General features: G+C 47.0%; 2 protein-coding genes and 1 non-coding gene across 6 annotated transcripts; 1 reads left to right on the top strand and 2 right to left on the bottom strand.

Annotated features, from left to right (window-relative positions):
• Nucleotides 1–208: 208 nt before the first annotated feature.
• S100a13 (S100 calcium binding protein A13) lies at nt 209–13,203 on the bottom strand. Of its 4 annotated transcripts, none has more exons than XM_047543867.1 (3): nt 7,594–7,882; nt 6,409–6,488; nt 209–455 (listed from the first exon to the last, which is right to left on the bottom strand). In XM_047543867.1, exons 1-3 carry the CDS (start codon nt 7,769–7,771, stop codon nt 312–314), a joined length of 402 nt encoding a protein of 133 aa, XP_047399823.1. In that variant the 5' UTR covers nt 7,772–7,882; the 3' UTR covers nt 209–311. The 4 variants fall into 4 exon arrangements, with proteins under 4 accessions (XP_047399823.1, XP_047399832.1, XP_047399831.1 ...); XM_047543876.1 differs by lacking the exon at nt 7,594–7,882 and adding an exon at nt 13,142–13,203 and having other exon boundaries at nt 227–455; nt 6,409–6,601; XM_047543875.1 differs by having other exon boundaries at nt 228–455; nt 6,409–6,601; nt 7,594–7,844.
• Nucleotides 2,515–2,586, bottom strand: Trnaa-ggc (transfer RNA alanine (anticodon GGC)). The gene has a single exon. It is a non-coding gene; the product is annotated as a tRNA-Ala (tRNA).
• S100a1 (S100 calcium binding protein A1) lies at nt 8,806–13,033 on the top strand. The gene is made up of 3 exons (XM_047543883.1): nt 8,806–8,948; nt 10,914–11,067; nt 12,696–13,033. The coding sequence occupies exons 2-3, from the start codon at nt 10,927–10,929 to the stop codon at nt 12,837–12,839; spliced, it is 285 nt and encodes a 94-aa protein (XP_047399839.1). The 5' UTR covers nt 8,806–8,948; nt 10,914–10,926; the 3' UTR covers nt 12,840–13,033.
• Nucleotides 13,204–13,928: the final 725 nt, after the last annotated feature.

Below are 13,928 nucleotides of genomic sequence, written 5' to 3'. Positions count from 1 at the left end.
CAAATCGGGGTGCACCATCATGCCCAGCCTAACCATTCATTCATTTAGCACCTAATCAGTACAAGACCTCATGTTAGATGCTGTGGAATAACTGAAGATGAATAAATGCTCCCTGTACTCAAGGAGCTCATAATTTTCAGACTTGCCCTCAGGTCAGGACAGTTTTCCCACTCCCTGGTCTCAAGAGAAGAAATCAGTATGGGATGTAAGAAACATTTGTGTTTCAAGGGAGATTTATTTGGGGAATTGATGGGGTTCTGCCTGTCCCCACCCAGTCCTACCCTGCCCACCCCCATCCTGGCCAGCAGGCTTTACTTCTTCCGGATCTCCAGGGCCTTCTCCTTCCTGATTTCCTTGGCCAACTCCCCAATCAGTCTCCAATACTCATTGAACTTGAGCTCTGTATCCTGATTCACATCCAAGCTCTTCATCTTCTCATCTAGAGAGCCCACATCCTGAGGACGCAAAAGGGAAAGGTAGGGTTAGAAACTGGGGGGATTTTAAGATAGAAAGAAAGGGAAAAATTTCCAGCTTACCATTCTCTGAGAGCCCTTCCCTCAGAGAGCAACAACCCTTGCCCCTCACCTGAAGGAAAAGGGTGCAGGCCCAGGCCTGTACTGCCCTGGAGTCCCAACTTCAAGAACACCAGCAGAGAGAAGTGGAAGGGCCTGATCTGTGTTTGTTTGCCCTGGTACAAATACTCCAAGCATGGCTTATCATAAACTACAAATATGTCACTGAATACAGAGTTGGAAAGAGATGCACACAATCTGCTCTCACTAGTAGGTAAAAGCTGGCTCTAGCACACTATTGCGTCAGTCATGGGTTTACCCAATAATACTCAGAGAGCCCTTATTGGGATGGATCCAACCCGACTCCCCTGAGAGCCTTCTCAGCCACCCACCTCCCTCATAGTAGTAGCTGCTCATTTGTATAACCCTTATGTGTTCTCATGTATCCAGGTTGGGCCAGTACCTTGTAGATCAGGGAATGGCAAAGACACAGGGTATCTAGTTTCCTAGGGGCCCTTGATAAAGACTCTCAAGATGGGCCTGTGAAACCCAGGGATACTATAAGGCAGACTTCATGATAAAAGGATATATTACCAGACGATCACAATAAAAAACTTGATTTTTGAGTAATGGGTCAATATCAAACCAGAGAAGCATGCCTCAAGAGAGTCTGATGCTTAAATCAACATCTGAATGAAGGCAGAGAAGATTTGCCAAATCTCCAGATAGCATAAAGCTAATTTATAGGAGAGCTAATCAAGTTCTTTTTTTTTTTTTTTTTCAGTTTTGTGATACTGGGAATTGAAGCTAGGGGTACTGTACCACTGAGCTATATTCCCAGTCCTTTTCATTTATTTTTTTATCTTTATTTTTATTTACTTTTTTTTGGGGGGTGGGGGGTTTACCAAGGACTGAACCCAGGGGCACTGAACAACTGAGCCACGTCCCCAGCCCTTTTTATTTTTCACTTTGAGACAAGGTTTCACCGAATTGCCCAGGCTGGTTGCGAACTTGTAATTCTCCTGCCTTAGCCTCCCCAGTCTATAATGAGCCCATTGATTAAAAAAAAGAAAAAGAAACAAGCAGTCAACAGCAGGAGCAATAAACATATCCACCACAATTTTATTGTTTAATGTTGTATTTCGCTCAGAACTAAAGAAGTATAAATCAGAAAAAAGATAGTATTTTCACGTGTTACATTAGCAAAACTTAAAAGCTTGGTAATACCTACTTTGGGTAAAGACACAGGCATTCTCTTGCACTGGGGGTGGCCACGTAAACTGGTACAGTCTTGTTGGGAGGCAAATTGGTTACATACATAAAAATTAAGAATGAACATGCCCTTTGACCTAATATTTCTACTATCAGGTCTTAACCCAATGTAATTATTTTCCCTCAAATATATAAAGATATATATACAAAGATGTTTGCTAACAGGAAAATTTAACACAAGAGCAATGTCCATCAACAGAGGACTGGCTACGTAAATTTGTGTTGACCTATCGAATGGAATACAGTGTATCATTTCTTTCTTTTTTTTTTTTTTTTTTTTTTTTTTGGTACCAGGGATTGAACCCAGGACACTTAACCACTGAGCCACATCCCCAGGTCTTTTTTTATTTTTTATGTTGAGACAGGGTCTCAACTAAGGCCTCACTACATGGATGAGACTGGCTTTGAACTTGCAATTCTCCTGTCTCACCCTCCCCAGTTGCTGGGATACAGGGCTGCGTCACCTACCCTGGACAGTCTGTTATTCCTTTAATGGGAAAATATCCTATATGCACTGTTACATTTTTAAAAAGCTATTTGTTGAACAATAAGTAAAAGACATATTCATTCATTCACTCACTGGAAATTTTTTCATTTTTAAATTTTTTTACAATTATATTCACACATTCTCATAGACTGAATTTTAGTTGTTTGTTGTTGTTGTTGTTTGTATGGGCGATTGAGCCCAAGTTCTTTATCACTGAGATATATCCCCAGCCCCTTCTTTTCTGGGAGATGCTGGGGATTGAACCCAGGACCTCATGCATGCCAGGCAAGCACTCTACCACTGAACTACATCCCCAGACCCCTCAATCTTTTTGGTTGGGTTGTTTGTTTATTTGTTACTTTTTTTGGTCATTTTATTTTTGGAACTGAGGATCGAAACCAGGCCTTTGCACACATACCACTGAGCTACATCCCAGCCCCTCATGGACTGAATTTTGTGTCCCTGCAAATATCATGTTGAAATTTTTGTATTATCAGCATTTTATTGTGTGACCAAAATACATGACACAAACAACTTGGAGGAGGGAAGATTTATTTGGGCTCACAGTTTCAGAGTTTTCAGTCCACAGCTGGCTCCACTGCTTCAGGCCTCAGGTGACGTGCAACATCATGGTATAAGGGCGGATGTGTTAAAGCTGTCAGCTTATAGCAGCCAGGAAGGGGGGTGGGAGGCCACACAGAAGATAAACCTTTCCATGGCCTGCCCCCAGTGACCTACTTCCTACAACTAGGTCCCACCTCATCAATAGATTAATCAACTGATGAGGTTAGAGCTCTCATGATCCAATCACTTTCCAAAGCCTCACCTTTGAATACATTCCAGATCCAATCCATAACAAAATCCTAACCCCAAATGTGATGGTATTAGGAGATGTAGCCTTGGGGAAATAATTTAGTTCATGAAGGTGGATCCCTCAAAAATGGGATTAGTGCCCTTGTAGAAGAGACCCCAGGCTGGGCATGGTGTGCACACCTGTAATTCCAGTGACTCCAGAGCCTGAGGCAGGAGGATCACAAGTTAGAGGCCAGCTTCAGCAGTTTAGCAACACTGTAAACAATTTAGCAAGACCCTATCTCAAAATAAAAAATAAAAAGGACTGGGAATGTGTCTCAGTAGTTAACCCCCGAGGGTTGAATCCCTGGTACAAAAAAAAAAAAAAAAAGGCATGCATTCAGTTTGATCCCCAGTACCAAAAACAACATCAAAAAAACCAAAAAACAAAAAACTTGATACAAATGACCCAGTAGAGAAGGAAAATTTGATGTTGTAAGAAAGAGAAGCGATCATTGCAAAAATTGCAAGAAGAAAGTCTTTAAAGTAGGTGAGAGGGATGGGATCCAGGGCACCAGTGGAAGAGCTAAGACAGATTATTTGTGTGAACAGGAAGGCAGGCAGATTATGTGCTGATTGAGCAGTAGATTTGAGGATGAGGGTAACACACAGAAGTTTCCTGATGACTCTTATTTTCTTCATGAGAAAATTCTCAGTGAGAGGGAGAATGTGGAAAGAAGCACTGGAGTTTGAGAAGGGAGGGAAAGTTTTGATATAATCACCTGAAAGCGCTGCTAAATGAATCATTCAGGGAAACACAATAGAATTGCCAGGCATTGCTAAGGGTCCCCCAGGAGTCTATGATTGCTGATTTAAAATGAGACAAGTCAACTAGACTGTGCATTTTCCTCCAGCCAGATTCAGCTATCCAAGTATAGGCACAGATGATAGATATAACCGCAAGTTAATGTAGGTGAAATGTTGGATTTCACCAGGGATGGGATTCTGCCAAATGGGACAGAGAGAGAATCAAGGGGGTTGAGGAGAAATATTATAATAATGTCTTGGAACATGAGCTTGGAACATGAAGAAGAGAAATGAAGAGAGATGATGATGGAAAGTGAAAAAAATGATGGGTCAAGAGATCGAAGGTCCCACTTGCCATGGTGGCACAAGCGTGTAATCCCAGTTGCTTAGGAGGCTAAGAAAGGAGGATCAAGAGTTCAAGCCAGCCTCAGCAATTTAGCGAGGCCTTAAGCAATTTAGTGAGACCCTGTCTCAAAATAAAGTATTAAAAGGACTGGGGATGGGCTGGGGTTGTGACTCAGTGGTAGAGCACTTGCCTAGCATATGTGAGGCACTGGGTTTGAATATCAGCACCACATATAAATAAGTAAAATAAAAGTTCATTGACAACTAAAAAAAATATTTTTAAAAAAGAGGGCTGGGGATGTGGCTTAGTGGTTAAACACCCCTGGGTTCAATTCTGGGTAACAACAAAAAAAAAAAAAAAAAAAGAGAGAAAGAGAGAGATTGAAGGTCCCAGTGGAATCAAAATGCTGGATTTGGTAATGAAGCAGGAGCAGAGGAGTGGGATGTTGAGATACAGGAGGACAGTGAGCAGAGGAGTGGGATGCTGAGATACAGGAGGACAGATCTTTAGAAATGAGGATGCAAAAATACTGAAAGACCTGGGTGTAGTGTGAGTTGTCTGTATAGATACTGAAGCCAGTGAAAATAATGCCAGCAGCCACACAAGTTGTACAGGAGGATAAAGCAGGAGGCTCTTGAGATCAAAGCCAGCCTCAGCAACTTAGCAAGGCCCTAAGCAACTCAGCGAGACCCTGGGGCTGGGGATGTAGCACAGTTGGTAGAGTGCTTGCCTCGAAAGTATAAGACCTTGGGTTCAATCCCTAGCACTGAAAAAAAAAAAAAAAATCTCAGCAAGACCCTGTCTCTAAATAAAATATTTTGTAAAAAGGCTGAGGATGTGGCTCAGTGGTTAGGTGTCCCTGGGTTCAATCCCAGGTACCATAATAATAATAATAATAATAATAATAATAATAATAACAACAACAACAACAACAGCAGATGCAATGATGAGAAGAAAAACAGTGAGCCAAAAGCTGAAAAGATATAAGAAGTACAGTAGGGAGGGCAGAAGGCAGGCACTGTGAGCACACCTGTAATCCCAGCTATTCAGAAGGCTGAGGCAGGAGGATCACAAGTTCAAAGCCACTCTGGACAATTTAATAACATCCTATCTCAAAGTAAAAAATAAAAAGGGTCCCTGGGTTCAATCCCTAGTACTGCAAAAAGAAACAAAGAAGGAGGAGGGAAGGCAGCTGGTAGCTCAGCTTCCAAGGAGCTGGGGGATCTTCAGAAGAAGAAGAGACTAGGATCCAGAAAAACAGATGAAAAGCAAGATGGTGAGAAATAGTCACAGATTTTACCTACAAGCCTTCCTACACTGAGAGTCTAGGACTCCATGAATTTGGCTGTCTTCTTTTCTTGTGTGTATGTGTGTGTGTGTTACTGGGGGGTTAAATCCAGGGGTACTCTACCATAGAGCTACACCCCCAGCCCTTTTTAAAATTTTGAAACAGGATCTCACTAAATTGCTAATCTCACTAATTGCCTCAAACTCAAGATTCTCCTGACTCAGTTTCTCAAGTTGCTGAGATGATAGGCATGTACCACCGTGCCAAACAGTGTTTTTACTTTTGACAATCCCATTCCCACTACTGGGCCTCAGTTTCCATATATGAAATGAGGAGTCTTAACCACGTTTCATGTTTTCTCTTGGTTTCCTTCTAGCTCTTAGGGTCTGTGAAGTTCTGGAAACCAGCTCTGGGTTCAGTCCTATACTGGGGAAATGAGACCAGAGGGGCACAAACAGACAAGAATCAAACAGCATCTTTTAATGGAAGCAAAGAGCTCAGCTGTACACTCGCATTTGCACAAACACAGTATCTTTACTTACCTAGTCACACACATGAACACACACACACACCAGACATAAAAACCCAGAACCATGTACACATGCAATCACTCACATCCTTTTTTTTTTTTTCTTTTGAGGTACTGGGGGATTGACTCCGTCAACCACTGACCTACACCTTCAACCCCTGTTATTTTATTTTGAGACAGAGTCTCACTAAATTGCCCGAGTTGGCCTCAAACTTGAAATCCTCCTGCCTCACTAAGATTACAGGTGTGCACTACCAAGCCTGGCCTCACATCCTTTCTTGTGGTCTCATTATCTACTCCACAGTATCACCTCATATACACAGTGTCCCACAAACATTGTCTCACAAAATTCCAGTCCCAGAGACCTCCACCAACCTTGAGAAGGTGAGGTAACTGCTGCGTGGCCAGTTCCTTAAACTCATTGATGCTGAGGCTGCCCTTCCGGCCTTCCCGCCCTGCAAAGGTGAAGAAAGTGGTAACCACTGTCTCGATGGCCGCCTCCAGCTCAGTCAGTGGCTCAGCTGCCATGAGGACCCTGGGGTTAGAGTGATGTGCTCACACAGCTGACCTGCAGGACAGTGAGGGAGCAAAGGGGGAAGAGTCAGGGAGTCTGGGATCTAATAATGGTCAGTGTTCCTGCCTTGGTGCTGCTACATCAGGCCTCTGCCTAGAGGTGTCATTATAAGAAAGAGGGGGGATACAGGGGTTGAGCTTGGGACAGGGGACCAGGCAACAGTATCTCAATTTAAGTTTAGTCCCAGAAAACTTTTTTTTCTGTGGGTCTCACAATCTGGGATCCTTCATTTTTTGGGCGGTGGGGGGAAGGGAAGGTACTGGGGATTGAACCCAGTGGTGCTCTATCACTGAGTTACATTCCCCAGCTCTTTTTATTTTTTTTATTTTGAGGGAGGACAGGGTCTCACTAAATTGTCCAGGCTGGCCTCAAAATTGTCACCCTCTTGCCTAGGCCTCCCCTGAAGATGGACCACCACACCTGGCTTCTGAAGGTCCTTTTTTAAGAAACCCTCTGTGAGCCAGGTGCAGGTGCCTGTAATCCCAGTGACTAGGGAGGCAGAGGCAGGAGGATGGCAAGTTCAAAGCCAGTCTCAGCAATTTAATAGAGGCTCTAAGCAACTTAGAAAGACCTTGCCTCAAAATACAAAATAAAAAAGTCTGGTGAAGCGCTCCTGGGTTTAGTCCCTAGTACCAAAAAAAAAAAAAAAAAAAAAAAAAAAGGAGACCCTCTGTGGTGATCCATCAGTGTGGCCATCTCTCTATCTGGGGAGAGATTTTTCAGTTTGCAGTTCCTTCTTGGAAGTCCTGAGTCTGGTAGCCCTCTTATGGGATTTCTGTCCTGGAGGCCCTATCTTGTCTCTCCCAGCCTTCAAGAGTCAGGAGGTTGTTTGTCTCCAAAGCTTGTTTACAGGGGACCTGGGTCTCCACCCGCCTGCAGTCCGCCCACCCACACGTTGGTCACTCTTTCCAGCAGAGAAGCTTAGGGTTGGCATAGGCCCAGCTGTGGTCAGGGCTGGCTCAATCTGGACAGATCCCCTACCTTACCTCTCCTCTGGCGCAGCTGAACAGAGTGCTGGGACCAGGACCCCACACACCCTCCCAATCCTGTCTCCAGTTGACAGGGTCCAGGAACAGGATTCTTCTGATTCTCTGAGCCCACAAGGGCACGGTCAGGGCACTCACTTCCCCTGGGGGCACGACAGAAGGCGGAGGAAGGGGACATGCCCACTCATCCCTCTCATTTCCGTTCACCCACCCACACAGTCGCACACACTCCTGCAGGGACTGTTGCTTGCTCTCCCAAAGCTACTTCCTGAATCCCTGTCTAAGCCGGCTCTGGGGGAGGGACCTGGGAGAAAAAAGGATCCCCAGACACCCTCCAGGATCGTTATAGGGGATGCGACTCACCAGGGGTAGGAGAAGGGGTGCTGCGAGAAGGAGCCTCTAGGCGGAGGTTTAAAAGTGCCTGCGAAGGAGGAGAGAGCCACGCCCCAGCCCGGAGGTGTCAAGTTTCCACAGCCGATTCTGAAGAGAGGGGACCGCCCACTCATGCCTCTCGCCCTAGCCATCAGGCTGGGAGCCCCGGCAGCCCTAACCCGCTCCCACAGGTTCCCTAACTTGGGGGGACTTCCTGGACAGATCCCACTCAGAAGGGGTTCTCGAGTCCTATTACTTCCTTTACTGGGGGCTGCTGCCCTACCACTACCACACCCCCAACAACTAATTAGGAGGTGGGGCTAGGGGTGACAACAATTAATTGAAAATCCCAACTGAAAGAAAAAAAAGTAAGGGAGCTCAGCCCTTGGAGGTTCAATCTGAAAAACACTGCAGAGACGCTGCAAAGGTCACTGCAGTCCAAGACCCCCTCCAAGACTCCAAGCTGAGGCATCACAAACAGGATCCAGACCAAGGCCCCATATTAGAATCCCCGGATTGAAAGCTCTCAGTGAAGTCCCAAGACTAAATTACTGAGCGAGACCCTACACAGAAGCCCCAGGCTAAGACTCCCTCTGCAAAGTCCTTCCCTTCCCCTGCTCAGTCTCACAGCCAGCTTAGAGCTGGGGGTGAGACATCTGTGTCCATCCCAGGAACCCCCCCTTCCCAACTCCTACCTCCCGTACTTGGCTGCTGGTACCCTGCAGGGGGTTGGGAGGGCAGGCAACCAAGGCCAGGGAAGAGACACAGGGCAGCCTGTTCCAGCCCAGGAGACAGAGGGCGCCTCTGTTCTCTTCTGGCCCCTTGCCCCACTGGGTGTCTGTGAAGGGGCGGAGCCGCTGGGGAGGGGGGTCGGCGGGGGAAGGACTGCTAAAGACAGGTCTCCTCACACAGCTCCAGGAGCCACATCTGCAGCCTCGTCCATTTGTCCAGAACTTGCTTCCAATCTCAGGCCCAGGCCAACTGTGAGTATCCTTCCCAACCTGGCCTAGGTCCCTGGCCTGGTCAGCTTGGGGGAAAGGGGACTTCAGAGGGGTCCCAAGAGCAGGGGGGAGACGATGGCATTGAGGTGCACTGAGGGTCTGGGAGGAATTAGAGTAGGGCAGTTCAGGATCTGCGGGAGACAGTTTGGAAGGTGGTAAGGAGAGGTGAGTGAAAGTCAGAGGAAGAGCTGGGAGCTCAGTGAATGGGGAGGCCAGGAGCCCACCACCTAGCTTCCAGGCCAGCAGTCCCTTCCCACACAGAGCCCACAAGTCCCCTGCCAAGGTCTCCTCAGTCTCTCATTGTTGGGGAAGGGACACAGCCCTTGCCTTGCTTCCAATGGGGTAAAAATAATAGAAGAGAACAGCTGCTCCTGCCCCCACTTCCAGACTCAGTCTCTGCCACCCTCGCCTAGCCTTGCCAAGAGCCAGGTCCCAGGGAAGTCTGGGGGTGGCAGAGCAAGGGCCACGTGATATCAGGAAGAGAGGGGCCTAGTGTTCTGAGTCCTCTCCCAACTCTTCCTTCACAAGATCTCCTCTTTGTCTTCCTCCCTTTTCTCAGCCCAGATCTCCCTCCCCTCTTTCCCCAAATTATTTCCTCTTTGTTTTCCTATGGCCCCTCCCAGAACTGCCCCCACATAAAATCCCATGCTGCTGGAGGGCTTGGGGCAACCTCCAGCTGCCCCTCCTGATAGGGCTGGTATCTGAGCCACCAGCATCCCTCCCTCAAGCACCCCCTTATCCTCTCTATCAGCCCCGTCTTGGGTTCCATCTCCCCCATGTCTCTGTGACAACTGCTTCTCATGTCTGGAGTTCAGGTGACACTCACAAGGGCCGAATTGAAGAGCTGGGATGTCATCTGATCAGAGCCCATTGTCCACTCCCCCAGTCTTGGGGAAGGATGGGGACACCTGATCCCAGACACCTGAGCTGCCCCCTGGGGCTGCAGAGGGCCTGACTATCCCAGGGCCAAAGGACAGAGGCTCCCTGGCTTGGCAGTCTTCTCTCCCCAACAGACCCCTCCATTCTTCTCCTGCTCTCTTCCAGCCCCTTGAACTCAAAAGACTTCATGCACTCAGTCTTTATCTCCAACACATACCAGCCCCATTCCCCTGCTCCCACTGTACCCACGTCAACCAGGCTCTGAGGTCAGCAAGGCAACCACAGGGACAAGGTCTACAGACTTCCTCCCCTACTCCCTGGGAGCCCTGTCTCCAGGGCTCAGACATTCTCTTCTCCCTTCCTACCGTGCACCTCATGGAAGGGATAATTCTGCAAAGAGGAATCAAACTGGAGGCACCTGGAGGCAAACCCCAGACAAGTCAAAATGATATGTTGAAGAGAGAAGGGGTTTGAAGGACCGAAGAAGGCCCCGATAGGTTGCTGGCAGGAAGCTCAGAAACAGACTCCCTTCCCCAAGAGGCTTTGGGCTGCCCACTCAGGCTGCCACTCTTCATTAGGTTCACGGAGGGAGCCAGATTCAGTTCTTGTTGCAGTGGCCCTGAGTCAAGGTTGTAGGGACCCCAGCCCACCACCCAACAGCAGAACTTGGTTGTGCTAGGCCTGCAAGGTCCAGGGTAAAAATAGAGCCGGAAGAAGCCATCCTGGTCCTGTGACCACCCCAGCCTGCCCCACCCTCCAGTTTCTGCCCAGGCAGCCAGGAGCCACTACAGGCCTCTGGAGTCAGTCCAGTTCTGGCTGCTTGCTCTCCATGCCCAAACCCTTTGGTTAGGGTTCAGATTGAGGGACACAGAGGTCTGGATTTAGTTATGCTGGGTTTACCCTCACATTGTAAAATCTCAACGAAACATAGATTGCAGAGGGGCTCCCATCTCATGGTTATTTGAGCTGTGGAACCAGGGCTAGGCCCGAGGATTCCCCTCACCTGAACCCCATATACCCTGGGCCTGGTCCCAAGCTCACTTCTATGGTGTGTGTGTGCTGGAGTAGGTGCACTGCTGCAATGGGCTCTGAGCTGGAGACTGCCATGGAGACCCTCATCAACGTGTTCCACGCCCACTCAGGCAAGGAGGGGGACAAGTACAAGCTGAGCAAGAAGGAACTAAAAGAGCTGCTGCAAACCGAGCTCTCTGGCTTTCTGGACGTGAGCATGGAGTGGGAGTACAGGGTGGAATGGGCAAGAAGTGGGGGAATGGGGTGGGCACCTCCCTGCCATTCTTCCCACCCCACCCCCAACTCAGTCCAATCATCCCCCTCCTCTTTCACCTGGGTTTTTCCAGGTTCTCTTGGTCCTCCTGTGTCACATAAAAATGCTCTGGTTTACTGCTCACCTGTTAAGTACTAGGTCTTGCACAGGTTCGTCAATAAGGTTCATAGTCTAGAAGGGAAAGACTGACATTTGGAAATAAACCATGAACTCCAGGAAATACCCAGAGCCTTAACAAAGGTGCCAGAAAGAGTTTGTTGGAGATTGATAACCAGACTGAAGTAAGATGGTTCCTTGAAAAGTGGCAGTTGAGCCATGGGCTTCCACTGGAAGATGACTAGGGTAAATGAAGACATTTCAGGAAATATCTGCATGAACAAAAGCATAGGAGACAGAACGTGGAGCACATCCAGTAGTTTCATTTGATGGAGGATGAAGAGAAGTAGGTTGCAAACGTTAACAGGGGGCAAGCAGCAAAGAAGCCTCAGATACAATAGAATGTATGTCTGTGAGATTTTATTAGACTGCATTCAAATTTTGGTCCTACTACTTCCTTTCTCTTCCTCTCCCACATTCCGTACTGGGCACTGAACCCAAGGGTGCTTTATCACTGAGTTACACTCCCAGCTCTTTTTATTTTTTATTTTAAGACAGGGTCTCACTAAGTTGCTGAGGCTGGCCTCAAACTTGTGATTCTCCTGCCTCATCCTCCCAAGTCACTGAAACAAGTCCTGCCACTATTTTTTTCTTTTCTTTTTGGTACTAGGGATTGAATCAGGGGTGCTCAACCATTGAGCTACATCCCTAGCCTTTTTATGTTTTGGGACAGGGTCTTATTAAGTCATTTAGGGTCTCATTAAATTGCTGAGGCTGGCCTCAAACTTGCAATCTTACTGTCTCAATCTCCTGAGCTGCTGGGATTACAGGTGTGGGCCACCACATCCAATGTCAGCCCTGACACTTTCTGTGACTTTGGGCACATTTATTTAACTAAAACTGCCAGACATGGTGGTGCACACCTGTAAACTCAGCAGCGTGGGAGGCTGAGACCGGAGGATTGCAAGTTCAAAGCCAGCCTCAGCAATGGCAAGGCACTAAGCAACTCAGGGAGACCTTGTCTCTAAATAAAATACAAAATAGGGCTGAGGATGTGGCTCAGTGGTCAAGTGACTCTGAGTTTAATTCCCAGTACCCCAAAATAAAATAAAATAAATAAATATTTAACTAAAACCATGAATGTTTCTTATTCAGAATGGAATTAATAAAAAGGACCCCATACTGTTTGTATTAGAATTAAAGTAGACAGTGCCTGTAAGGCTTCTGGTATAGTGCTTGTCACATTGTAGACAATCAACTTATGGTAACTGATGTTATTATTAACTCTTCCAGCTAAGAAGTTTCTTCTGTAGACAACAGGAGCCCATGAGTGTTTTCAGGAGGAAAGCAGAAGAGTCCCATAATTAGATGCTGTTTGACCTCTTGCTCATTTCTGCCTTGCTCTCCTCGACTACCCTCTTGTCCCTGACTTTGATACATATGGCCCTCTCCCTCTCCTTCCTCTACAGGCCCAGAAGGATGCAGATGCTGTGGACAAGGTGATGAAGGAGCTAGATGAGAATGGAGATGGGGAGGTGGACTTCCAGGAGTACGTGGTGCTTGTGGCTGCTCTCACAGTGGCCTGTAACAACTTCTTCTGGGAGAACAGTTGAGCAGACAGCTCAGTGGGCAGCGCCCTTCCCTTTCCCCTGCCAGATATGCCCCTTCATCTGCTTTCACCTCACCCCACTTATCCCTCTCCACATTCTCATCATTGCCCACCTCCCTCAACATACACCAAGGGCGCAAAAGTAGCAGTCCAGGCCTGCAACTAATCTTTCATTAAAGGCTCCGCTCTCGCCAGCCATCAATGTCTGTCTCCTATGGGGTCTGGAAGTGGGTGCAGAAGTGAGAATTGATTACTCCCAACTCCCCTTATTTTGGAGAGCATTCACTGTGCATATCATCTTCCTACCTGCAGAATGCTCAAGGCTCAGAAATGTGGGGGTCCAAGTTTCCAGCTGGAAGAGACATCAGTTTCTCAACTATAAAACCAGAAGGAAAAAAATTTGTCAACCTTCAACCAACATTTACTGAGATCCTACCATGTGCTCGACATTGTGTAGGAACTGGGGATACACCAGTGAGCAAATTAAAACACTGTCCTTACCCTCACTAGAATAAAGTCCAGCAAGGGTGCAGGACCATTAAATACACTCACACAAACTAAGTGCCAAGAAAAAGAAAAAGAGTCCCAAAATGCATATGGGGTGGAAGGAAGATGTGTTTGGTCATTCCTACCTCAAATATTTAAGTGCTTTGTGTACTGAGCCATAAGAAAAATCCCTTTATACTTCTGCATCAAAATCCATATGGAGTCAGGGGCAGTGGCACACACCTGTAACTCCAGTGGCTCGGGAGGCTGAGGCAAGAGTTTAAAGGGGGCCTCAGCAAAAGTGAGGCACTAAGCAAGTGAGACCATCTCTAAATAAAATACAAAATAGGGCTAGGGATGTGGCTCAGTGGTCAGAGTGACCCTGAGTTCAATCCCCGGTACCAAAAAAAATCCCTGTGGAGGGTTGGGGATGTTGCTCAGTGGTAGTGTGCTTGCCTGGCATGCCCAAGGCTCTAGGTTGGATAGCTAGGACCATTAAAAATAAATAAATAAATAAAAATTAAAAAATAATAAAATTCCACATGGATAGTAGGTTGGGAAAAAGTCATGGAAGATTCCCCCAAAAGAAGTATTAGGTCATATTCAA

Source organism: Sciurus carolinensis, chromosome 1, assembly GCF_902686445.1.
Source record: "Sciurus carolinensis chromosome 1, mSciCar1.2, whole genome shotgun sequence".
Classification (NCBI taxonomy): domain Eukaryota; kingdom Metazoa; phylum Chordata; class Mammalia; order Rodentia; family Sciuridae; genus Sciurus; species Sciurus carolinensis.
The sequence above is the reverse complement of the archived record's forward strand: the minus strand, read 5'-3'. Positions and strand labels throughout refer to the sequence as shown.